Here is a 25,215-nt window from a genome sequence, read left to right on the forward strand (position 1 = left end):
CGCCGCCCTCTACGTGAGACCCACCTGCGATGCTGTTGCTAACTGTGGACAGCCTTGGTCACGGCGCACACGACATCTCGATCCGGTGACCGGCAGTCGCGAGGACGGACTTTTCACTCTTTCTCTAATGGCGGCAGGACTTGAGCCTGCTGTCATGATCAAAGCCAATGGAGGTATGAAGATCGAGGAGATCATCCACAATGAGCCTCCGCGACTGCTCATCTTGTATGACCAGGGTCAAGAAGAGATTACAAGGGTCGTCGCCGATGTCTTGGGATATACCTACAGTCGGGCCGAGTCGCTCGACGCTGTGAGGGGATGGTCGGATGAGGTTGTTGTTGGGATGGAGAATGTTTTTGCTACCGAGCTGGAGTCTTTGCGGAAATTGGATAGGACGCTCATTACTACGCATTGCGTTGACGGGAACGATGGACGGGATGAAGCACTAACTGCGTTTTGCGACTACGAATATCTTTACACAAGCGGGACGCCTCTACGACGAGACCTTGCGCGCTTTCTTGGATTCGTCCTTGGGCAGATCAAACCACACGACGATCTGAAGAGGAAACAACGAACCACTTTGCTGTCCACAACCTTTCCGGACATACGTGGAGCTTTACCAAACTTGGACATACTCTCTGTCGGCGCAGACTCCGTCGAGCTTCGAGTCGATCTCTTGAGAGATCCGGCCACAGATGATGACTTTGGAGCAGTACCTGGACTGAAGTATGTCGGCGAACAGGTCATGCTTCTACGACAACGGACCGAGCTACCCATCATCTTCACAACAAGATGCACCCGGGAGAACGGCCTATTTCCCATGAAAGACCCTGGGTTGTTTTACACCTACCTTCGTAAGGCCATCCAATGGGGTTGCGAATACGTTGATGTTGAGCTTTGGCTTCCCGAGGAGATCAGACGACAACTTGCTGCAGAAAAGGGTCACAGTAAGATCATATCGGCATGGCATGACTTCTCGGGCATGTTCAAGTGGACGTCGCCTGATGCACAGAGACTGTTCAAGGAGGGTGCGGTCTACGGAGACATCGTCAAGATGATTGCTCTGGTACATAATATGGAGGACAACTACGAGCTGGAGTACTTTCGATCGATTCGTCAGAGTGTTCGCTCGAACCCACCATTTTCTGGCTTGAACATGGGTACTATTGGCCAGCTTTCGCGGACTCTCAACAAAGTCTTCACGCCAATCACTCACCCCCTCATGCCTCTGGTCGCTGCTCCCGGCCAGTTGAGTGCTGCAGAGATCAACTCGATGTTGCACTCCATGGGACAGATGCCACGAATGGACATGTATGCCATCGGTCATGTTCGCTCGAACGGTCTGGCAACTTTTATGGCCAAGTGCCTGAACGAGCTCAGTCAACCGCACCAGCTATTGAGTGTTGAGAGATCACCTACCGGGTCGATCGAGCCTTTCCTCTCGCGACACCAATTTGGCGGTGCATACATTAACCCTCCTCTCCCAGTCGAAGATGCACCTTACTTGCCGACACTTACAGAAGCTGCTTCTGCCATCGGGCAGGTCGACACCATAGCTGTGCGAGCCATCAACAATGGTCGAGCAATGGTCGCTGACAATGTCACATGGAAAGGCATTCGAGCCACACTAACGAAAGAGTACGTCCCCTCAGCGTACGCAGGTCGAGCAGCGCTTGTCTTTGGCAACTCAAAAGCACAGTCTGCTGCTGCTATATATGCTTTGGGAAGCCTGGACATCGGCATCGTCTACACCATCGGCTTCGCGGCGAAAGGCTCGTTCAAATGCGAGACCGAACAGCTCTGTGGCGTCGAAGACCTGAGAAAAGTGGAAGCGCCATTCGCGATCATCTCGGCCTTACCTGCAGAGAAGTCGTTCGCGGTATCACCAATCTTGAAACACTATAGCAGTGGGACTCGGACACCATCCGCTCGGTCCGGCAAGATCTTTGTAGACCTTTCCAACGGCATCAAGGGTCACGGCGACTCTGTGTCCATTGCGGCATCACTTGGATGGGTCGCCAGCAGCATCGCCGACGTTAATGCTTGGACAATCGTTGAAACGTTGCGGCTGCTCATCGGTGAGAACGTACCGTGGGACTTTGTCAAACTGACCGGGGGAAAGGGTCTATATACTTGAGACAATCAATGTCGGGCTTGTACATACAGTCATTACTGCATCTTATCGAGAAAAGGGAGTTCTTTGGGAGGGTGGCGATGACTACAGCATTCGCTTGCCATAATGAAACACGCCATCGGTCACGAGGTCTTCGTAGCACAGCTATTTCGACTGTACAACAGACTTGCCATGATCGACATAAACGCAACCTGGGTTTCGCGCAAGCTGAACTTTGAGTACGACCCTCGTATACAAGTGCGATAGCTATGGGTATTTGTAGCAACAGGCGAGCTGCTAGCCCACTACAGAAGGCAGTAGATGAAAGCTCTGGCATAACACGTCAGCCGAGCACGGGTGATGCTGCAAAAAGTAGGTCATCCATATGATCTCGGACAGCCGTGTCACGTCGCATCGTACGAACTGCGGACGACGGTCTGCCGCTCGAAGGGAAGGAGAACGGTGGAAGGGGTGCACACAGCCATGTGCCCAAAACGTGGGCAGAGCGTGTCAAAGGCATGACATCGAACTCCAATTTACCCTAGCTTTGGGTTGGTACCGTTTAAAGTTTCTCTTTCAGCCGCCGGTCCCTGTCCGGGTGGAGCCTGGTCTGGGGTCGAGCAGTTTGCTTCGCTCGCTTGTTTCCTTCTCCGCATCTTTCATCGCACAACAATCACCAGAATCGTTCCAGAAGAAGGCGTGTCCGACGTCGCTTGCATGGCTAGCAGGGCTGCTGAACCACCTGGGCCAGTGGCAGGGCTCAACAGACCGCCGACGCAATATTTGATGCATCCAAACGAAGACCACGAGACCGCTCGTCACGTCCTCCGAGGTGGAGTGGCACACTTCGTCTGCCTTAGCTATGCGGACGTCTTCCCGTAAGGAGCACGGCGGCTGATGCTTGGTACTCTGGTTGCTGGCATGGCAGTGCCAATAGATCGCCAGCCCTCCGCAGTGCGTTTGGGGGGGGGAGGCCAGCCGGTTCTCGGTTTGCATTTAGCCAGGCGTATCAGCTCACGCACTGCGAGCCGGTTCCGGTGCGAATTAGAGCGATAGTGTTCCTGCTGGGCCTGCAGTCCCCCGCCCTCGTGCCTGCGACATTCGAAGAGCTAAGTCAATTAATGTATGGAGCGCCGGCTCCACAGCGATGCAACATGATGATGAACAGAGCGTCCCGCGCCTGTGCTTCTTGTCGCTGCTGCTTCCTTCGACTTTACTAACTTACTTGTCGGCTTCTAGACCTGACATGGTGGATCGATAGTAACGATGGTGGCTATCGCTGAGGGCGACAGCGCAGTGATAGCGATGAACCGACCACAGATTGGCATCGATCGACTTCAGATCAGGAAGTCGGTGAATGAGCCCAAGGAGGCGATGAACTGCAAGAGCTGTCGAAAGCGCAAGGTACGTCTGCTGCATGTTTATCCTCAACGAAATGTCTCGGGCTAACCCCCCTCAGATCAAGTGCAATCGACTCAAGCCTTCGTGTGAGGCGTGTCAAGTTTTCAATTGTCCCTGCGTGTACGATGCCATACCTAAAAAGCGAGGGCCCAAGACCGATGTGTTGGAGTCACTACTGAAGAGAGTCAATGGTCTTGAGAAACGTGAGTCAATTCCAAGAATCGGGCAGGATGGAGGGCTCAAGCATGCGAGATATTGGGGCAGACGGCATTGCTGCATTTCGGGTCGGCGTCTTCCAGAGCAAGCTGACATCAGATGTTCGCAGGCCTGAAGGAAGAGCAGAAGACCAATCCTTCTTCATCACCCGAAGAAGATGATCCGACAGCGCCCACACGTGGTACTCGAGAGTCCAGTGACACCAGACCACGCGAGAACACGGCACATTCAGCATCGCCGGAGCAGCAAGAGATGGTCGACAGCAGACCTCAGCAGATGAACACAACCCACGTTGAGCCAGTACCTCCAATGAATGAGGCATTTGCCTTCACTGATGCACTGCTGGACACTTTCTTCGCTCGCGTACACAACAAGCCCTACTACATTCTGGACGAGACAGCGACCAGACAACGACTTCGAGATGGACGACTACCGCCCTTCTTGATCAACGCAGTGCACGCAGTATCCATCAGATATGTTCCGCAACTATGCGGCGGCCATGCTGGAGCGATACGCTCAAGCCACGACTATGTGACGCGGTCCAGAGCGGAAATCGACGTGGACGAGCCGAGCATCGATAATTTGCAGGCGCTTCTACTACTGGCCATGGCCAACTTTCAGAATGGGAGAGGCAAGAGATGTTACATGGTGCTTACTCACGCAGTCAGTATGGCATTTGCACTGAATCTGCATCGTGAGCTGCCAGCCGAACTTCGAATCGCCAATTCCGAGCGAGAGGGCCGGAGGAAACTCTTCTGGACTTGCTATCTCATGGATCGATTTACAGTCAGCGGCTCGAAACGACCATCGCTCATCTCAGATGAATCAATACACCTCAGACTCCCAGGATGGCAACAGCAGGGTTCCCAGACATGGGTTGAAGGCAGCTTCTTCCCCAATGGCTCAAGCCTACCTCATGCATCAGGCATCTCACACGCAGCACAGAGCAGCGGCACAATGCTTGTTGAGATCGTGAGAGTACTTGGTGTGACGAACCGATATCTAGGCGCCGGAGGCGTGAAAGGCGACTCTCACTTCCCCTGGCATGCACAATCTACGCTTTCGCGAATCAGGTCTGATCTCGATTACTGGGCGGCGGCTACACAGGATGTCTTCACCTCGATCGATACGCTCTTCGGCTCTCAGGACACATCTACATTGGTCTTGAGCAAGCTCATCTATCACCTGATCCATTGCCTCATCTATAGGCCGTTTCTACCAATCGACTTGGCGGAACTGTCCGGCACGAGCCAAAATCAGTCATGGCAGATTGAGGCAACGAATCTTTGCTTTCTGCATGCAAATGCAATCGCAGAGCTCGTCGAGATCGGCAAGAATACAGCTTTATTAGACTGGCCTTCTTTTGTGGGATACTGCATTTGCACTGCTGGAACGATTCACGTCCATGGAGCTCACTATATGGCATATCGCGAAGGCGATGCTTTCTGCCACAGTTCAGAGTTCCTGTCTCGTGAGATGGCACAACTCCTTGAACTCCGGTCAATCTGGACTGGGGTACAACATCAGCGTGATACACTCCAATTGGTCTATGCGAGCCATGCGCAGCTTGTAAAGTCTCTGTCGTCGAACCCAATGCGCTTCTCTCCGGTCTTCCAGATGGAAGACTTCTTCGATCGATACCCTGGCTCTTACATTGATGGTGCCCACGTGGCCTTCTCCGATGTTCTTGTAGATCCATCATACGAGTCGTTACCCACCTTCGACCCATGGCAAGGATCAGGAGAGAACTGGGCTGCTCCAGTGTGGTCGGAGAATGTGTCCTTCACGCCAATGATTCCATCCCAAACACCGCTGCAGAGCCATCATCCGAATGCAATACGGAGACCAAAGAAGAGGCGATCAACGACAGGTTCCCAGCCGTATCCGACACCTCCCAGAGCAGATACGACACAACAGGCGACGATCGAAGAAGAACAAGCCGTCGAGGAGCATGTGCCACAGATTGAGGTCACTGAGAATGTGACTGTCAGTGAACAGCACGAGCACCACCCAGAAAGCGAGCACAATCCAATGCTGTTCTCTGGCACCTTCACACCGAACTTCGGCTTCAGCCCAATGCCATCGACGATGCATGCGCACCACATGCCGGATGGTCAACAAGTGGCGAATCCAGAACATCATCCAGGTCCTTCTAGCGGAGGAAGTGCAAGTGCCGACAGCCACAATCTAGAGCCAGAAAATGACCCGTTCTTGAGTTTGCTTGAGCAACTAGCTGGGAACGACAGCTCAGGCTTGGCAGAACATGGCGAGTTCGACTTCTTTCTCGGTGGCAATGTTTGAGCGTTTGCACTACGGCATCTTTGTAGAAGTACGTTGCCACAGGACCAAGCATTGCTATCAAAAAAGTCCTTCGTTATTTAGCAGCCTTAGCGATTAGATACCCTCCCCAGCTGCAAAACATTATACCCTCATCAAGTTCTCACAACAAGCCAGGAATCACCGCCTTGCGATTTCCCACGCGCTCCTTCCCAAACTTCTCAACATACCACCGCTTCCCCGCCAAAGCCCGCGGCAGCATCGTCGAAATCTCATTAATCAGAAAGCTCCTCGCGGGCACACAGTTCAAACCCCCCACAAGCCAGAACCCTCCCCACTCAATCCACTCGCAAAGGTAATGCGGAAACAAGATGTAATGGAACAACCCATTCTTCGGCATCATGTAGAGTTTCTCAATCCCATCCTGCGGCTTCTTCTCCTTCTCCGCCTGTTGCTTCTGCCGACGCGCTGCTGCACGTCGAATCTCGCGCAAATCATCATCGTGGAACATGTTCCCCAGCAACGCCCACCCCCAAATCACCATGCCCACCATAATCTCCCTCGACCGATCCTGCCAATCCCACACGGTCCGTGGTCCATACCCGCCCAGCCAGCCCCCAATGCTCAGCCCGTTCATCACCTGCCACGCGAAAGCGCAGACGAAGACGAGAGGGTGGATCGGCGACATGGAAGGGTTGAGGACCAAGGGTGACAGGATTGCGCGGTAGAGGTAGTGGATTGTGAACATTCCCGCCATGGTCCAGTTGGCCCAGGGGAGCCCGATGAGGTTTTCGCGCTCAGGGATGGCGAACATGCAGTAGAGGACTGTGAGGAAGCCCGGCGATTCCATCAGGAACCAGGCCCATTTTCCGGGGAGGTTGAAGCGGGAGGTTGTCGAGGTTTTGCCTTGGGGGTAGTAGTCGGTTAGCCATTGGATTGCTGTGAACTGGCAGGTCGTTAGTGAGGGTCGTGGATGTGATTGTCGTGGTGTTTGGACGCACGATTGGGAAGAATTGCCAAGCATATGAGAGGAGCTCCCATTGTTCGCGTGAAGGTGGCAGAAAGCCGGGAATTAGCTCAAGGGCAGGCATGGTGATCGCGTATACTGCACAGTCCACGATCTGGCGAGTGGGTTACGCGCGCCTCCTCAAGGCGTATGGTGATGTTCGAGCAATGGTAGACAAAAAGGAAGTCGTGTCATGAAGTGTTTACCTTCCTGCCAGAAAGTGACGCCATGACCACTTGACAATCGGTTTCAGCCGGATCGGCGCCAATCATGCCCACCGCGTCGTCACGTTTCGTGGTGTCACCTTCGCTTCCCTGCCATTGCCGAGAGCTTCGAATGCACTTGACAACTTGCGCATTGGTGTCAAGTCTGAACATGTCAAACACATGCAACAATGGCAGCTTCTTCGTTGCGGATCACGGAGTTCGATGAGGCTGGTCTTGAGAAGGCGACGTACGTGCAGTCGCCTGAAGGCTCTACAGAGCGGAGCAGAGTTGATGTTATTGTATGGCAAACGCAGAGCATATGAGCAAGGCTGCGCTAATGGTTGTGTAGGCGCCGAAAGACGCAAAGACGCTATGGCAGCAAGCTTTCGATGTGTTCATGCCGGTGGGGTATCCGAGCAGTGTCACGCATGATTATTTAGAGTGAGTAGATCAGGCTATCTATCAATCATGGTGTTCCTGTACTGACAATAGCAGGTACCAGATCTATGTAAGTACGTACAGATCACGATCGCTTCAACGACTGACCATCTCAGGACTCTCTACAAGCCTTCTCAAGCAGCATCGCCAGTCTGCTCGCATCGCGAGCTGTGCTATCGAGTGTCGGCGTAGGTGATGCTGATGCCTCACCCACAGCAGCAATCTTGCTATCCATCTTCCAAACATCTGCTGGTCGACTCGCCACGATCCTGTTCGCACACAGACTTGGCACATCGCTCGAGCCCGAATGCAAGATGTATCGACTGCTTGCAGACATCTTGAACGATACTGGATTCCTGCTCGACATGGTATCTGTTGCATTTCCCAAGCCAATTAGCGTCATCATCCTGAGCTTCAGCAGTATTCTGCGATCTCTTTGTGGTGTCGCAGCTGGAAGTGCAAAGGCGAGTCTGAGTGCCCACTTTGCCAAATGGGGCAATCTGGCTGAGTTGAATGCCAAAGACTCTAGCCAGGAGACTGTCATCTCATTGCTTGGGATGTGGGCTGGCAGTGTCGTGATCAGCTATATCACTGAACCGACCGCAGCCTGGACGGCGCTCATTGTGCTCTTGGCCATTCACCTTGAGACCAATCGACGAGCCGTGCGAGCAGTCACTATGCAGACTCTTAATCGCCAGCGAGCCACTCTGGTCTTCCACCATCTGCAGCGGGGACATGTACCCACACCAGTCGAGATTGCCAGTCAGGAACGCATCTTTGAGCGTGATGGCGTACTGAGAGATGACCATGACCGGATCATTGGCCATTGTGCAGTTGGAGCCTCGACCGAGCGGCTCTTGAAGGCAGTCTCGGGGGCTCAGACATCAACCAAAGCATTCCCGAGCCAAGGTCCTGCTCTCCAGTCAGTATTGTCGACTTACGAGAAGACACCCTACATCCTGTGGCAGGACAAAAAGTCTTCGCCAGGTCGCAGCAGTCTCTTCATCGTGCTGAAGAAAGGAGTGACGAATCCCGAAATGATCACAGCATGGTGGCAAGCGCTCGCGGTAGCTTCCGCGAACAGCATCAAGAAGACTGCACGACCAGATCAGTATGCCGAGCTGGAGATGATGAACTCTACCCGGCATCAAGCAGCGGGTCTACTCAAGCAGTATGAGAGTGCACTTAAGGAGAAAGGTTGGGATCTCGAATGTGGTGCTCTCGAGACTGTTTCTGCAAGCAGAATCGCTATCGAAGCATAGTCAATTCGTCGCTGCTGGTGAGTCAAGCGGTCGGCGATGCAACGTGGTTGGGATCACGGCAGTCCAGTCCTGCATGCTTCGGAGGAAGATGCGTCGAGCACTTGCAGACGGAGTGGACCAACTGGCGCAACGGTCGTGCAAGCCATGTGCCGTGCGGCCGACTGTTTGCCACTGCATGTCGCCGAGAGCTCGCCGCCCATCGGAAGTCGCTTCATCTCCAAACAGCTCAATCATCAAATCTTCGAACCAATTTGCAGTATATTGGGGTATGCTCGACCATTCCGATTCCGGAAGCCTCGGCGCTGCTCATCACGAAGCATGACTTCCGCGATGTTCGAGTCACGATTCTATGACCGTGTCTCAAAAGTGGCACGCACATCTCGTGAGCGTGGCGACGGTAACGCAAGATCCATGCTTCAAGTTCGCGAGCAACCATGCAGCCAAGAATTGCAGCTACAGAAACCAGACAGGCACAAGGGAGCCCTGTCGAAAATGTACGAGGATCTGCTTCAGGGCCGAGTCGCGCCTTCTCCATCGATCTTAGCGTCTTCTAAATGTCATTTCGTGGAACAACCGTTTGGGCTATCTCGGCTGCGAACATTCTCAAGTCTCAAAGTGCAGCAGATGCTCAGCTATCAACAGGACACGTTTACTCCTCGAAAGTTCCCCTCACGACCCAGGACAACATGCACTTCCACAGCAGGCAAGCTCCAGGGTCGAGCTGTATGTGGAACCAGACCCATTGCCACGGTGGCTACCTGCAAGCTTTTGCCCTTTCCAACCATTCCGAACTATGCAGATATCGCGCCAGTGGCCGACGGACGGATCCTATTGGTTGGCAGGTATCACGACGTTACCGATTAAGGTGCATCCAAGTCCGGGGAAAGCCTCAAAGGTGCTTGCAGGCTTGGCTCTGAAGGTCTGTGTTTATTGCTGTTCCGCTGGCCTGAGACAGGGGAGTATAAAGGTAAGGTGCTGTCGCGCCCACTGATTTCCCTGGTCTTTCTGTCGCTCCGAACGTTTGTTGTCTGTCGTTGAAATCACATCACGTTTGATCTACACTTCTCGTTGATCTATACCATTTTCAAGAACCAGACCCAATTGGCTGATCTCCATTCCTCACAATCCTCCAACCATCAACATGCGCTCCACCGCCACCCTCATCATCCTCGCAGCCGCCGGCTTCGCCGCAGCGCAAACACAGAACCAATTCGAAGCCGAATCCGGCTGCGGTACGCAGATTGACGAGTGAGTTCAACACCCCCAATGCCACCTTTCAACCCCCAATTCCGTCATACTAACATCACTGTTCCAGCATCATCGCCAACTGCCTCGGCACGCAAACGGCTCAACTCAACTCCTGCGAAGTCAACGACTGGGCCTGCATGTGCGAACAACAAAACAACGTCCTAACATGCTACAACAACTGCCCCTCGGACCCCAGAAAGGCCGCGGCCGATTCTCAGAAGGTTTCGTGGTGTGGTGCTGCTAAGGCGTAAGTCAGACCGAGCGTCACGAGCATCCCCAGCGCAGCGAGAGAGCGCCCCCAAGCTCGCGATGCGATTGCTTGCTTACATTCCAACACCCAAAACATCCCACTAATTTTAATTGTGCCACACAGCGCGAACCCCAACTCAACAACCTCCTCCCGCCCCTCAATGACCATGACCGCGACCTCCGGCGCCGCCTCAGGGACCATGACCGGCACCGCGACCGAATCCCAGCAAGCAGCCACGAACTCGATGCCGGGCTCGAGCGCAGCGACCGATTCTGCTGCGGTTGCGAATGGCGTGTACCCTGGTGCATTGGCTGCTGTGTTTGGGCTTGCTGCGTTGTTGTAGAGGAGGGAGGATGATGTACCAGGAAAGATGTGACCTGGCGGCGATGGTTCGCGGACGGACCTGATAATTGTTGCGACAGTTCTTAGCGTTTGGTGCCGATGGCGTATAAGAGAGGGAGAAATAGCTGAGAGGGGATTTGTTACCATATTGATGCCACATCATTCAGATATGCAGTGCGTAAATATTGGATGGCAAGTGTGATAATGTCTATACCTTCGTGTAGTTTCTTGGATGGCACGAGAGTCTTGTCAAGCTGATTGTATATCTGACCATATGATGGTGCTTCGCCGATAATACCGATGCCCGTCTACCTGGTAAGCAAGACGTTGCTACCGCTGGCAGATACTCAATGCATCTACTCTACGTAGTCCATAGTCCGCTGCTCGGCGACCGATCCCCTTACAACGGAGGCGTATCCGCAAACAGAGCCATCGCCATCGCCTCCGGGTACCGACTCCCCTTAACATCAGCCTTCTCACAAGCAGCCCTTATCTCCTGCTCCTCCTCCTTCGTCAACGTAATCGACATCGCACTGAGATTCTCCTCCAAGCGACCAATATTAGTCGTTCCAGGAATCGGGAAAATATCATCACCCTGCGCCAGCAGCCACGCCAAAGTCAGAGCAGACGGAGTCGTATTCTTCTTCTTGGCAATCTTATCGATACGATCCACCAACTCCAGATTCTTGGAGAAATTCTCCTCACTGAACCGCGGTGCGAACGTCCGGAAATCGCCTTCCTCGAAGTCCTTGGGCGAGCGGATCGTGCCACCGAGCATGCCGCGGCCGATGGGGGAGTAGGCAACGACGGCTACGCCGAGCTCGCGGCAGGTTTTGAGGAGGCCGATTTGGGGGTTCTCGATGTCGAGGGAGAAGGGAGAGTATTCGATCTGGACGGCGTCGATGTGCTCGATTTTGCAGGCGCGGCGGAGCGAGTCGGAGCTGCATTCGGAGAGGCCGAGGTATTTGATCTTGCCTTCTTGCTTGAGCTTCTTCATCTCTTCGACGGTCTTCTCGACTGGGGTCTTGCCGTCGAGGCGGTGGGCGTAGTCTGGGCATATCAGCGTTGGCTCAGTCATTGGCGAGCCTGTGAGAGGACTTACAGAGATCAATACTCTCCACCCCCAACCTGCTCAAACTCTTCTCACACGCCTTACGGCAGTACTCAGGCGTACTGTCAACCCACCTATTCCCCTCCGCATCACTGCAGTTGGCAAACTTCGTCGCTAGGAAGATCTTCTCCCTCTTGCCGGGGTTGGCCTTGAACCAGTTGCCCAGCAGATCCTCACTGTCCAGGTACATATCCGCCGAATCCCAGAACAGCTCACCCAGCTCGAAGGCTTTGTCGAGGACTGCGAAGCGTTCCGAGTCGGGCTTGGGTTTGCCGTAGAAGGCGCTTAGCCCTGGGGAGATGTGTGTTAGTCTTCGACCTGGAGCTCGTGGTCGATGGGGTTCTTCACGTACCCATAGTACCATAGCCAACCGCCGTAACGGCAGGTCCGTTCTTGCCCAGCTTGCGAGTTGGGAGCTTGTTACCCAGCATGCCGCCGGTGACTTTGCCGAGTGTGTCTTGGAGGATTGACATTGTTGCTTTCAGTTCTGTGGTTGTGTGTTGTTGTTCGTCCGTTGAAGAGATTGGAAAGTGAGGTCTTGTTATGTAGTCAACCGAGGGCCCATCAAAGTGCACCTGCATTATTTGTGTTTGTTCTCTTGCCTTATGACGTCTGGTCAATGCAAGAGTCGTCCCTGCCGCCGGAGTTAAGGTCAACACATCCGTCCACAACGAGGGACATCAACGATGGCGGGGTGATGAACATCCCGTGGAACCGTGTAGGCAGGTTTTTTCCTTCTGCCACTAACATAAGAGGTAGATGCAAGGGATATGTCCGCAAAGTGCGCGCGTGTATCGTACATCAACATGCAAGCTGCATGGGAAAATCAGTGGTACACGTATGCTCCAGTCCTGCTGCATGTAAGCACAGCGGCATGATCGACCATGTGGGCATGCGGCCGTAGAGGATACACTTGCTCGGAGACATACAAGGCAGGAAACAGCTGGAGGTGAGATAGAATCGTGAAGTTGCTTTTCTTCACTATTACCAAAATTATTTGCACTGTCGATATCATTCCCATCAATGTCCTCCAGAGCCTGGACAACTCGACGTCGCCTTTACCCACCCCGTCAACCGATTCGCAAGATCCGAGACGTAGCAAGCAGTCGCACCCGCCGCTACAGAAAGATCACCACTCTTATCGATATATCCGCTATTATACGCCCTCGCAGCGGCGTAAGGATTGCCATATGCATTCAGCTCCTGCACAATCCCGTTCCCCTTCTTCGTCCCTTGCGTCCCATCTTGTACCATCAGGAGCATGCTCTTCTCCTGGTGCTTGGGATCATACTCATGCCCGTCATGTGCTTGCATTAGACCAGTATTCTTCGTGCCGCCTGAAGAGGTTGTGTGTGGGATGCGGACGCAGCCGTGCGATTCCTGCAGGATGAAGGCGAGGATGAGGCGGTGGTCGACGAGAGAAGCGTTGGCGCGGTCCTGGATGGCGTTGTAGATGTCCTGGATCTCTTCGGCGGAATCGTCTTCGCCGTAGTTGAGCCAGCCACAGGCTTGAGAGATGGAGTTGACGTTGTTGTTCCACATATCTTCGAACGAGACCCATTTGGAGGACTCGGGAAAGTGAGTGAAGTTGCCTTGGTAGTATGTGTAGGCGTCTGTGCCAGCTCCGATGCCATCTTTGGTGTCGTTGACGCTGTTGCGAGTGGCTCCGCCGCTACTGAAAGCGTAGGTGTTGTTCACTTGCAATGTTGATGGCTTGTACTCAAACTTGCCCTGCTTTGAGACGACAGCTGCAACTGCAATGATGATGACAAGCAGAACGACCGATATGATGATCAAGCTCAGGACGGTGCATCTTCGCGAGAAACCACAGCAGCCGCGGCGATCATCTCTGTCGTGGCCTCCGCGCTCTGGGATTGTGTGCCGTTTGTAGTATGCGAGCTCGCTGAAGACCGAAGATCGCGAACGGTGATTCTTCTCTTCGTTCAGAGACGAGCTCTCCAGGTCGACGGTCCATTCGTCGTCGGATGTGTGCCAGGACTGGCTTCTTGGAAGTCGTTCAGAGCGAAGAACAGATGATTGACGTTGATTTTGGCGATCGTCTCGATGTCGATTGGGCGCATGATACCTCTCCCCTCGATCAAAAGACCGATGCGGTTCGTCTTCAAGCTTGACTGAGTGATACGCCATACGTGCGTCGTTGATGGGTCCAGGCATTTCAAGCTCACGCGGGCGAGCGGAATGGAAGTCGTTCGAGTTTGCATCTTCGTCATCGTTATCGATGTTTATATTTGCAGGGTGTTGTTGACCGTTGAGTTGCTGTTGCCCAGGCGCCCGCCGTTCTGCTCGTCGTGAGGCACGCCTCTGCTGTCGCTGGTCCACATTCGAAACTCCGAAATCAGGCTGTTGAACTGCTGACGCTTGTCGTGATGCTCGTCGATGATGTCGTCGCTCTTGTCGCAACGCCTCTCGATCGGGGTCCTGTGCTGCTCGAACTCGTCTCCGCTCGTCGCGATCTTCCTCTCGTAGCCGACGAGCTTCTCGACGCTCACGACGGTCTCGCTCTTCACTGGCAGATCTCCATGGCTTCCTGCTGGGCTCGCGCACCTCGTCGCGCTCGCGCTGCTCTCTGCGACGAGACTCTTTCCTGGGCGAGGCATAGTACGATCGTCGACGATCTTCGTCGGAACTGGCCGCGGCGACAGGCCTCGGTCGGCGAGGTAGTCGTGTATTGTAGGCATCCTCAGAGCTGGTCAAGGACTCGTCAGGTCTGTTGCGGTCGAACCATGGCATGTTGGTGTTGTGCATGGGCAAAGGCGCTACTGTGGTGAGATGCAGGAGTAGACCACAGGCATGATGGCGCGTTCTCGGCGCGACGGCCTATGGTTCCGGCCATGATATACATCATCGTCACCAATGTGGTTGGTAGTGTGGTGTTTGATTTTGGAGGGGGTTGGTGTGGCTGGCGACTTGAACTTCAACCAAATTTGCGGTAGTTCTGGGACTGGATGGCATTGATCGGCGTTCATCTGATCCCGAGTCTGTCGCCATTCGCAGTGCGGAACTGTGAAACCAACTTCTTCCCATTAACATGCACAGCATACAGTCCTGGGCATAGTTTTTACAACCCCTGTTCTTCCACCTTTCCTCATTAGGAAGGATGTATCCACTGCTTGGCGTAGCTCACCACCTGGTGTGTCCTCCATTGTGGGCTATTACTGCCTCGCAGCGTTCTCGCATACTCTTTCATATACGTTGTATGTCCTCAGGTGTGAGCTTGGCCCATTCTTGATGGTGAGATTGAAGGTAGCAACACCTTCTGAGATGGACATGGATAGCCGGAAGGGGTTAGCGTAAATACAGGGATTGTAAAAACTATGCCCAGAACTGTACCATCTCTTGCAAGGATGCCCTCGACAGGCTTCACGGAGAGGCTACTTGTTGCCATGATCTATTCTGTCGCTATCAACGAGGGAGAGTAACACTTCCAGCTGCGATCTTGCCATCTCTATGACTATCACCGACCGTCCAGAAGACGTTCCGATACCACTAGGACTCTCGTTCCACGCCATTGTTGATGTGTTTTCAGAGCCAGGTAGCAGCCATGCTTCTCCATTAGAACTACACCCCAGAGCTGACGCAGCAGCCGGCCGAGTTGTTTCCCTGCTGTGTCGGGTCAACTCGTTGGACCGCTTCCGTGTATGAAATCCTTAGAGGTCTTGTGCGACTTTCGATGCTCAGCTCCCTCCTCTCTGCTATTTCGCGCCCATCGTGAGATGCAAACAAGCAGGAGCATTAGCAAAAGACGTCGGACCTTACTCACAGCTCCCAAGCCTTCACACGGCCGATAGAAGGAGTAAAATCCGGCTATATCCGGAGTAGCAGTCTTGACATCAGTGGAGCTTCAGTATTGCTTTCAAAGCCAGTAACAACTACCTGAGTATCACAAAGCCGCTAAGCCAAGGCATAGAAGGTCCACAGCGCGGCTGCGCCTGACGTAGTAGATATAAACCACACGACATCACCCAGTGAGGACGTATTTACATCTCGCAGACGATTGCAATCAAAACACCTGACCAGCACAATCCCAAAACAACACCCATCCACCAACATGTCGACCTACCTCATCACCGGCACGTCCCGCGGCATCGGTCTCGAACTCACAAAGCAACTCTCCGAGCTCCCATCTACCCAAGTCTCCAAAATCTTCGCCGTTACCCGCGGTCCCAGCTCAGGACTCCAAAGGGTGATCGACTCTTCCAGCGGCCGAGTGATCAACATCGTAATCGACAACATCAGCTCCAAATCTAGCGTCTCCAAGGCTGTCCAAGAAGTCGAAAAGCACCTCAACGGCAACGGTCTCGACGTCCTCATCAACAATGCCGGAATGATGCCCGTTACTCCTGAAGGCATGAAGAGCCTCACCGCTGCATCGTTGAAGGAGGTTTATGATGTCAATGTGGTTAGCGCTCAGGTTATGAGCAAGTCTTTCCTGCCTCTGCTGCAGAAGGGGAAGGGCAAGAAGATTATCAACATGTACGATTTGAACTACTCACTGTCTGTGCTCGTCAATGCTGACACAATATCCACAATTCGACCTCAATGGGCTCCATGACCCGCGTCCGAGCCTATTCGTTCTCACCAACACAAGCCTACAAAATCACCAAAGCAGCTATGAACATGCTCACAGCCCAATGGGCCATGGCGTTAGAATCGGAGGGCTTCACCGTGTTGGCCATCACACCTGGTGTAAGCTTTCCCTCCCCACCACTGTCACAACCTTCTATGCTGATATTGCCTTTCCACAGTGGCTCAAGACAGACCTCGGCAGCCAGAATGCGGATCTCCTCGTCGAGGTCGGCGTTGAAAGCGTCAAGAAGATTATCCTCGATGCGAAGACGAGCGATAATGGCAAGTTCCGGAATATTCAGGTTCATGGGTGGGAGAAGGACAAGGTTGATGGGTCGAACTATTATGAGGGGGAGGAGGTGCCTTGGTAAGGGAGTGATAGGCAAGGGCTACCAGCAGCGTTTTTCAGCTCCGTATTCACTAGTACTCCGTCGCATCACGGCACGCTCGAAAGTGAATACACTGCTCAGCGCATGTCAGGTCAGCTGAACTTCATTCACTTCACCTACGACCCCAGCTCATCGCATTTCAGACAACACATCCCACCCACTGACATAACCCACTCCCTATCCTAAATCTTGGTCTATTCGCACGTCACTGCACACACAAGTATGGCGAACGAGACTACCACCAACATGCCGGCCTCAAACGACAGCGAGAAGACAGCACACGGCAACCTAAGCATCCTCCCCCCTGAACTCCGCCTCGAGATCTTCAACCTCGTCCTCGACGACTTCTTTGTCACCAACAAAGCCGCCACTACCAACTACACACAGGGCGGCGCCGAACTCCGCCCAGCCCTTCTCAACACCAGCAAGACCATCCGAGGCGAAGCACAACAGTCCTACATCCGCCGAGCAGATTCGAGCGTCACAAATGCTAGGGACAACGCCGTTGAGCACAAGGCACGCTTCCACGCCGCCCACGGGGTCTTCGCTCGTCCGAACGAGTCCTATGAGCCGGAGCAAGAGGCACGGAAGGCGTACGAAGAGTTCGTGAATGTACAAGCGTGGCGCAAGGATGAGGTGCGGGAGATGATGAAGAGTGGGTGTGTGGATTTTCAGGAGTATGTGGTGGCTATGCAGAAGAAGTGGGAGTTGCCGTAGAGGGATATGGAGAGGTTGAGATAGCAATGTGTGGTAATGGGTCGTAGCTGATATGGAATGGCGATGTTACTCTCTGCATGTGATCTGCAAAGTTAGCTCGATAGTTCCACAGCTTCGATGCACTTCACGCACATTCTGGTCGCGGTCATGTCGGGAGTGCCGTCCAGTCGCACAGCCAAGAGCTTTGGGTCGTTGCTGTTCGCGCGAAAACCCTCGTTCGAGCATATGAGCGCGTCAGTCTGAAGGTGTTTCAGAACCCCCCATTCGACAAAGGCTGCAAACAGCGCACGCCAAGCCGAAACATGTCAACCACAAGCAGCAGTCTGAATGCCAATGGTAGCTTGTTCTTCGATTCCAAACGAAGAACTGAATCCTCATTTATCTTCGTATCTCTACGAATTCTCTGCGCATCATCACACAACTCTTCCCCATCTTCCACCTAAGCCATGCCACTCCTCCAGCTCCCCAGCGAGACCCGCACCCAAATCTACTCCCTGGTCCTCATGCAACATGCAACGATCATACTCCCAGACGTCAACATACTCGAGCCGAGCCTTCTCCAAGTAACCCGCCAAATCCGCAGAGAGACCGAATCTATCTCCTGGTCGAAGAACACCTTCTGCATCAGCCTGCGCAACACGAACTCAGATCCGCTCGTCCGCCTGCAGCTCAAGCTTGACCGTCTCAGGGCAACATATTCCATCGATCCGGATATTGAAGTCTCGTCGTCGCACCAGGTGCCCCACTGTGCGAATCTGATGAAATGGCTCGAGAGGATCCACAACGGTACGGTAGGACTTGGGTATCCGGAGCCGAAGGCTGTATATCTTGGTGCGGATGTTCATCTTGTTAAGGAGTATACGGTGTACTCTATCTTCGAGACGGTGTACCGGCATCTGCAAGATCCATGGGAGGATCTGCGAGGTTTGGTTGAGGTGCAGTGTGCTGCGTTGAGGCAGCTCGAGCATCGGTGGGCTATGGGTCGTGTGCCATGACTATGGACACTCTGATTAGTGCTGGTAATGGACATATGAACGATCTTTCAAAGAGCAGAGATCACAGTATCTAGTTGGCTGGCCTTCCATTCATCTCAACAGCAGTAGGACGTGCTCCAGGTAGCTCCGATGGGAGTGGTGAGGTCGTCTACGAGCGGCACGTCCTTCAGTCAGAACCGGCCTCGTCCGAGGCAGTGAGATGAGCCAAGCGCCACGATGGCCACTGTGAAGAAGTTTGGTATACTTTTATACAAATACTAATGACAAGCTGTGGACCCTCCCTCGCCTCTTATCATCTTCGTCATCGCCTGTAATAAGCTAATTCCCATCACAGCGCTACCGAAGAAGATACAGGCGTAGCATGCATACGTCTCCCATGTCCTTCGCTTCGTGAGCTTCACAAAGCATAGCGGTGGTAAGATGTATGCCAACGCGCACGCACTGGTTGCGCCGACGAGCTCAAAGACCACGCCCAGATCGCAAGTGATCAAAGCCATGCCCATCGCGCTGAGGACGAGTGATGTCGTGAAGATCAGATGTCGATTGGGTTGGTATACTTCGCCAGGGAAGTAGTACTCCGTCATTACCTCGCGACAGACGAAGCATTCCAGTGGAAGTGTCGTGAGCATATTCAGCCCAAAGCACAGTCGTGCGATGTTGACCATGAGATTGTCTGTTGGGAAGTTGTTGAGGACGTTGCCTTGAGTCTTGTCGCCGAAGACGAGGTAGCCGCTCAATGCCATGACGATGCAGGCAACCATGGAGATACCGGTGGAGTAGTGTGTGACTTTGGCGAAACGATCCATGGTCGGTGTTCGCAACGAGCCGTAGATGAGAAGGCTGTTGTGGTGGCATACGAAGGCGAAGGAGATGACGCCGATGGCTTGGAAGAAGCCGTCGTTGATGAGGAGGCTACCTTTGAGTTGTCCTCGCATGGTGGAGGGGAGAAGTGGACCTTGGGTTACGACGGTGATTATGATTATGAGCATGCTGATCAATGCTAGGGTGCTGGCTTTTGCAAGCTGGGAGATGTCAGTTGGGCATGCTGTTAAGCGAGTGATGAGTACATACCATTGCAATGTCTCTGTACAGTGAAAGAGGATACGAGATGCCGAGAGTAAATAGTACAATGATCGCCCGTCGATCTGTCAACAGCCCAAGGAAGGGTATTGGATGGAGGGATGGGAAGAGTGCAGCCAGCACTCGCGGAATGGTGTCACCGATGATGATGCAAAAGGCCACCATGCCTCCAAAGGCGAAAGCCCACTGGGCGACTGATATTGCAACAAGTCCAGACTTGCCGAAACAGTGCTCCATTGTAGCCTGGAAGGAGTTGGTCCCACTCAGCTTGGAGTTCTTGACAATGAGCTGGATGGTCCAGTCCACTGTGATTGTCAAGAGAATGAGCAGGACGACTCCGCCCAGCAGTCCAGCCTGTTTGAAGGCGTATGGCTGTCCGATAATGCCAGCTCCTATGATGCTGTTCGCCATGTTCATGAACGCGCTTCTCATGTTGCTCTTTGGCCGTGTTGGGTCCAGCGCATCAGCCTCAAAGTCGTTGGCCAATGTGACACTCGGTGCCTCAATACCAGTGAGCAGTGGTGCTCGCTGCTGTCTCCCACTATCATATGTGCCATCGCCACCCAGGTAGTCTGCCTCTTCTATCCAGTCCACGGGATGCGCCGAGCCATTCTGCGCTCCTATCGTGTCAGGCTCGGTGACGTCGAATCGTACTCGGTGCGGCGTTCGAGGTTCGCCATTCGGCCGATGTTGCGCGAACGAAGACTGCCGTCTGGGCGGTTGCGGCTTTCGTCCTGCGATGGGTGTGCGTGGTTTCTCATAGACGACCAGATCCTCGTCGGTTTCATCGGGCGAAGCTGCCCTTATCTGGCCGTCGTGCAGCAGACCGGCTGCTTCCTCGGGGCTGCCGTCTTTGCGCGCGGCATCTCGAGCAATGGAGTTGTCTCTGGCCATAACATAACATCGTTGCTATGACTTCAGAGGGAGAGCATGTCGCTTGGAGGAGGTGCTTGAAGGTCGCCGAGTGGAAAGTGAATACGTAAGCTTTCTTAGCGGCATCTCATTGAGGCTGTTTCCGCAAGCGGCAGGGGTCCGCCCACGTGCTGTAATTATCGCCGCAACATCACTTTCACATCTTCCCGTCATCCGTTTCATCAACGAGGTCAACGATGACCAGTCGGAGGTCAACGCGGAAAACCAGCGCGGCAGATGGCTAAGGATAGATCTGAATGGTTGTTTTCTGAGAGCGTGAGACAGCTCATAAGGCACTTATCTCATACTTTTTGGTGATCGAAATGGTAAAGTCGGATAACAGGGGTTGTAAGATCTCTGTACTGGACTGTACTGGCGAAGTCGCTCGAGTGGCATTCATATCGTGTATTGGAGCGAAGAGGAACCAAGACAGCGTAAGTTAGTTACCAAAGGAGAAACCAATGGAGCATTAGAGGAAGGAGACTCCGTGATATCAGGCCGAAGCTGTTAGACTACTGTATCCCAGCCAGTGCTAAATGAAAGCACTGCCTGTACTGACGAAGTAGGTCTAGCCCATCATTAGAGCAAGGAACGTAAGGTCAGGACTTATCTATCCGCGGAACCATCTACACTCAAACAGCGACTATGCTCGAGCCATGACAGAGGCTGTTCTTGACAGTACAGTACAACAGCAATCACTACGAGTCTGCTTGCAGATGGAGCAAGTGTCGAATTCCAATGCGTTGAGGAACGCGATGACGTTCTTGACCGCACAGCAGCAAGCTAGAGACTTACTCAGCCAGCGCCAGACTCAGCGTCTCGAAGCAGCAAGCATCGCTGGATGTCTAGAATGAGCGGACAGGAAGATCTCGTAGCATCGATGCGACACTATGCCGTCCGTGTCGCGTTGGGAATGATGGGAGAAGGCACGATGCAGCGCCCTGGTGTCTGTGAAGAAGTCGAGGCCGTGACGCGCGGCACAGCGGATTCTCGTGTGTTTGCCAGCTTTGCCAGCTGGCAAGGCTCAGTGAGCGGCATCCACTTCGTAGTCGCTTGTTTGAAATGGTGTATTGATGCAGATGTTCATCGATGAGTGCCTTGAGGTTGAGATATCGAAACCGGAAAGGGGCCGACTTTGATCCGATATCACATGACCGAGCATCCTGTGCGACGTTCTGACTCGAAGCGTCTCGTGTCCGTTGCATCCACAACATCACCCACGACTATCTGTTTTGCATGAGCGACTCCTCGAAGGAGAGCATCTCTTCTCGGTCTCATGCGATGTTGAGAGATCCGAAGATTGCTGGCATCGATGTGGTGCCTGTATCGCTTTGTTGTGGGCCTCCACGAAGGTCACCCATTCACGTACTGGATGGCTACACGCTGTTCCCGGCATGTGTTCGTGAGCATCTTCGTAGCCCAGCCGTTCACTACGGCCCAAGTGGCGCGATGGTCATGAACAGCGTCCGGCTGCCTGCCGATTCCAGTGAGTCGATCATCGAGCTGATACAACTGAGGCGCAGGGCGCGGGGCACAGCACGCTCAGCCTACCGCTCAACATCTGGATCATTGCTCTGATATGTACGTCCCATCGCCTGGCGATCTGCGGCGTACCCACGAACATCTCCTTGCGATAGAGACAAACAATGCGTCTCCTCAACGTCGAAAGCCTCGAACTCCGTACCTTCCACGCCAGTGACACGCCCCGATACGTGATAGCATCGCATCGGGGGTCCGACGAAGAAGTAACATTCAAAGATGTTCACGAGAAGCGGAATTCACACAAGAGCGGGTATATGAAGATTGTTGGGTTTGCAAACTATATCAAGAAACACGTATCGCCTATAAAATGGCTATGGATTGATACCTGCTGCATCAATAAGGGCGATCCAGCAGAATTGTCCCACCCGATCAACTCCATGTACAGCTGGTATCGCAATGCCGAGCTATGTATTGCATACCTCGCGGATGTGGAGGAGCAAGGGAGCCTGAAAAGCAGTGTCTGGTTCGAGAGAGGTTGGTGCGTATCCGTGACGAAGGACGCGAGCTGGGATCAGCCATGGATAACTGATATCGTTTCATACAGGACGCTGCAAGAACTGCTGGCGCCGCGCATCGTTGTGTTTGTTACAGATCAGTGGCAAGTCATAGGGAACAAAGGATCTTCCTCTCACAGTTGCAGCATTACTCCCCTTGGGAGTGATCTTACAGGAACCATTGCAGCCAAGACAGGGATACCAACACAAGTGCTTAGTGATTGGGGGACCAGCGCGAACATGAAGCTCATTGATAAATTGAAATGGATGGAAGGTCGAAGGACGACCGTACCGGAAGACATGGCATACGCTCTATTCGGCGTGCTTGGGGTAGCGCCCGGCGCTGATTACGGTGAAGGAAGCGAGACCGCAATGCAAAGGCTCGAGGCAGCGGTGAACGGGCAGTCTGGAACGAGCCAACAGATCAAACCTCTTAGAGAGCTTTTCGAACGGCTCAAAGCACCCGATCCATGGACGAACCATCAGCTGGCACAAGGACATCACGAGCCTAACACTGGCACGTGGCTGCTCCACTCGAGAGCCTATCAAACGTGGAAATCTGGAGCATGGGAGCCTGGCTCATCTCGATGTCTCTGGCTGCACGGCAAACCTGGGTCTGGCAAGACAGTCCTCTGCTCTACGGCCGTGGAGGATAGCTTGGCATGCTGTCGAGGACGACCCTATTTCGGATATGCGGTCTTCTACTTCTCATTCTCAGACGAAAGCAAGCAGGATTATTTGGCCTTCCTCACCTCACTGCTTGAACAGCTAGGTCAGAGGGAGCCTGGCCTGGGTGTCCTACGCATGCTGTCTGTGCACGCCATCAGGACTCAGGACTGGCTTGAGGATACTTTGAGGCGGTGCATTGCCTCGTATCAGCAGGTCTTCCTACACGTGGACGCTCTTGACGAATGTTCAAGGGCCGATAAAGTGCGAGAGCATGTGCTTGTTGGGCTAGAAACCCTTGTCGCTACAGCGCCAAATATCAGGGTTCTCGTGACCAGTCGAGCCGAACCAGATATTCGTGAATACCTGCAAAGGTTTGACACTGTGTCAATCGAAGCTACGACAGCAGACCAGGACATACGGCTATATGTGTCTGAGCGACTGTCTCGTCACTCAAGGCTCTCTCTGCTCCCTTTGCAGACGAGAAATTTGGTAGAAGACACACTTACCCAGAAGGCAAATGGGATGTATGTCGTACAAGCGCCTGGGTGTCTTGCTAGTTCGCTAATGCATGGTGTCCAGGTTCAGATGGGTAGACTGCCAGCTAGCAGAGCTTGAAAAACTCAAGTCGCTCAGGCCAACATCGATCAAGGCGAAATTGTCAGCCCTTCCAGAGGAATTAGATCAGACTTACGAGCGGATGCTTAACAGGATCAAGCTGGTCGATCGGCCCTATGCACTCACAATATTTCGATGGGTTACGTATGCAGAGTCGCCTCGAACTCTTCTTGAACTAACCGAAGCCGATGTGATTGATCCGACCAGATGTCCGACCGCGGACGGCGATTTCGATGTAGGCAAGAAGTACCACTGGAAAGATGCACTGGAAATACTCGGCGAATTCCTCTTAGTAGAGCACCCCAGACCTGGTGACGAGAACTACAACCACGGGACGTTGTTCGACGAAGCCGAAGAAGAAGATCTCAGCATGGCATCTCAAACAAAAACAAACAACAAACACGTCCGAGTCCACCTTGCGCACTTTTCCGTCAATCAATACCTGCAGTCAACACTCATATCGACGGGCCATTCCCAGTACTTCCATCTCATTCCTGCGCGGGAGCACACCTTTCTCACCCAGAGCTGTATCACATATCTGATGTACTATAGCGACTCTACGCTGAAGGCCTGCTCGAAACAGGATCTGGATACCTTTCCCCTTCTGCGGTATGCTGCAAAGTCGTGGAGTTACCACGCATCACGCCAGCAGTGGACAGACGCAACCCGAGAGGCTCGGTTTCTCACCTCTGAAAGGTACAAACATGATTGGCTCCGTGTTCACAACCCTGAAGAGCCACTGAGAGAGCCTTTCGACGGGTTTCCGGGGACGATCGGATCAGGTTTGCATTATGCAAGCTTTTTTGGACTGGGACGACTAGTTGAGATACTTCAGTCCGACGCATGGCGTTGAAGATATACTGGAGCGGACAGCAGGTGCAATTTCCGCCTGATATGCATTAGACTAATGACCATCGACGGTCCAAAGGCTCCTGTCTCGATTGTTGTCGCGTCAGAAGCCACCAGGAGCTACAGCCTGGGATCAAAGCTACGAATGATGGGCACGCCTAAACCTTAAACTAATCTGGACGATAGCGACGACCGAATAAGACTGATGTGGAGAAGTCTGCCAGTGTCAAAACCATGGAAGACGTACTGAGTATAACGAGAGTGAGAGCGATGCTTCGATAGATTGTGATGCTCCCAGCAAAGGGGCCAGGCGGCCAACAATGTAAAGGAAGCGGAGCCGGATGGGACACAGGGAGCGCTAGAGAAGACTCACACACTGGGAACCTGAACGGCATTGGCCTCGGCATACATTGGGAGACTGGGCTGCTACTGTAGAGTCACCAAAGCTAGGGAGTGTCTACGATTCGCAAGCTCTCGGGGACAGGCTACGAGAAGA

General features: G+C 53.4%; 11 protein-coding genes across 11 annotated transcripts; 7 read left to right on the plus strand and 4 right to left on the minus strand.

Moving 5' to 3' along the window:
• Window positions 1–127: 127 nt before the first annotated feature.
• CLAFUR5_13394 (Pentafunctional AROM polypeptide) lies at window positions 128–6,031 on the plus strand (the record flags this gene model as incomplete). The annotated part of the gene is made up of 6 exons (XM_047912542.1): window positions 128–2,078; window positions 2,490–2,529; window positions 2,564–2,668; window positions 3,417–3,462; window positions 3,573–3,717; window positions 3,840–6,031. 6 exons carry the CDS (start codon window positions 128–130, stop codon window positions 6,029–6,031), a joined length of 4,479 nt encoding a protein of 1,492 aa, XP_047769060.1.
• A 139-nt stretch (window positions 6,032–6,170) lies between these two features.
• CLAFUR5_13395 (uncharacterized protein) lies at window positions 6,171–7,098 on the minus strand (the record flags this gene model as incomplete). Its single annotated transcript, XM_047912543.1, has 2 exons — window positions 6,171–6,953; window positions 7,009–7,098. 2 exons carry the CDS (start codon window positions 7,096–7,098, stop codon window positions 6,171–6,173), a joined length of 873 nt encoding a protein of 290 aa, XP_047769061.1.
• Window positions 7,099–7,407: 309 nt separating this feature from the next.
• CLAFUR5_13396 (RUS family member 1) lies at window positions 7,408–8,919 on the plus strand (the record flags this gene model as incomplete). The annotated part of the gene is made up of 4 exons (XM_047912544.1): window positions 7,408–7,518; window positions 7,569–7,660; window positions 7,715–7,727; window positions 7,774–8,919. The coding sequence occupies 4 exons, from the start codon at window positions 7,408–7,410 to the stop codon at window positions 8,917–8,919; spliced, it is 1,362 nt and encodes a 453-aa protein (XP_047769059.1).
• A 1,141-nt stretch (window positions 8,920–10,060) lies between these two features.
• On the plus strand, window positions 10,061–10,760 carry CLAFUR5_13397 (uncharacterized protein; the record flags this gene model as incomplete). The annotated part of the gene is made up of 3 exons (XM_047912545.1): window positions 10,061–10,167; window positions 10,235–10,414; window positions 10,541–10,760. 3 exons carry the CDS (start codon window positions 10,061–10,063, stop codon window positions 10,758–10,760), a joined length of 507 nt encoding a protein of 168 aa, XP_047768781.1.
• Window positions 10,761–11,159: 399 nt separating this feature from the next.
• On the minus strand, window positions 11,160–12,451 carry CLAFUR5_13398 (Aldo-keto reductase yakc [NADP(+)]; the record flags this gene model as incomplete). The annotated part of the gene is made up of 3 exons (XM_047912546.1): window positions 11,160–11,809; window positions 11,862–12,161; window positions 12,223–12,451. 3 exons carry the CDS (start codon window positions 12,449–12,451, stop codon window positions 11,160–11,162), a joined length of 1,179 nt encoding a protein of 392 aa, XP_047769065.1.
• A 439-nt stretch (window positions 12,452–12,890) lies between these two features.
• Window positions 12,891–14,621, minus strand: CLAFUR5_13399 (uncharacterized protein; the record flags this gene model as incomplete). Its single annotated transcript, XM_047912547.1, has 1 exon — window positions 12,891–14,621. The coding sequence occupies one exon, from the start codon at window positions 14,619–14,621 to the stop codon at window positions 12,891–12,893; it is 1,731 nt and encodes a 576-aa protein (XP_047768647.1).
• A 1,809-nt stretch (window positions 14,622–16,430) lies between these two features.
• On the plus strand, window positions 16,431–16,828 carry CLAFUR5_13400 (uncharacterized protein; the record flags this gene model as incomplete). The annotated part of the gene is made up of 2 exons (XM_047912548.1): window positions 16,431–16,577; window positions 16,637–16,828. The coding sequence occupies 2 exons, from the start codon at window positions 16,431–16,433 to the stop codon at window positions 16,826–16,828; spliced, it is 339 nt and encodes a 112-aa protein (XP_047768609.1).
• A 240-nt stretch (window positions 16,829–17,068) lies between these two features.
• Window positions 17,069–17,563, plus strand: CLAFUR5_13401 (uncharacterized protein; the record flags this gene model as incomplete). The annotated part of the gene is made up of 1 exon (XM_047912549.1): window positions 17,069–17,563. The coding sequence occupies one exon, from the start codon at window positions 17,069–17,071 to the stop codon at window positions 17,561–17,563; it is 495 nt and encodes a 164-aa protein (XP_047768546.1).
• A 446-nt stretch (window positions 17,564–18,009) lies between these two features.
• Window positions 18,010–18,558, plus strand: CLAFUR5_13402 (uncharacterized protein; the record flags this gene model as incomplete). Its single annotated transcript, XM_047912550.1, has 1 exon — window positions 18,010–18,558. One exon carries the CDS (start codon window positions 18,010–18,012, stop codon window positions 18,556–18,558), a length of 549 nt encoding a protein of 182 aa, XP_047769066.1.
• Window positions 18,559–18,815: 257 nt separating this feature from the next.
• Window positions 18,816–20,532, minus strand: CLAFUR5_13403 (Vacuolar amino acid transporter 2; the record flags this gene model as incomplete). The annotated part of the gene is made up of 2 exons (XM_047912551.1): window positions 18,816–19,580; window positions 19,630–20,532. 2 exons carry the CDS (start codon window positions 20,530–20,532, stop codon window positions 18,816–18,818), a joined length of 1,668 nt encoding a protein of 555 aa, XP_047768608.1.
• Window positions 20,533–22,196: 1,664 nt separating this feature from the next.
• On the plus strand, window positions 22,197–24,723 carry CLAFUR5_13404 (Vegetative incompatibility protein HET-E-1; the record flags this gene model as incomplete). The annotated part of the gene is made up of 3 exons (XM_047912552.1): window positions 22,197–22,570; window positions 22,637–23,779; window positions 23,835–24,723. The coding sequence occupies 3 exons, from the start codon at window positions 22,197–22,199 to the stop codon at window positions 24,721–24,723; spliced, it is 2,406 nt and encodes an 801-aa protein (XP_047768612.1).
• Window positions 24,724–25,215: the final 492 nt, after the last annotated feature.

Source organism: Fulvia fulva, chromosome 12 (assembly GCF_020509005.1).
Source record: "Fulvia fulva chromosome 12, complete sequence".
Taxonomy (NCBI): domain Eukaryota; kingdom Fungi; phylum Ascomycota; class Dothideomycetes; order Mycosphaerellales; family Mycosphaerellaceae; genus Fulvia; species Fulvia fulva.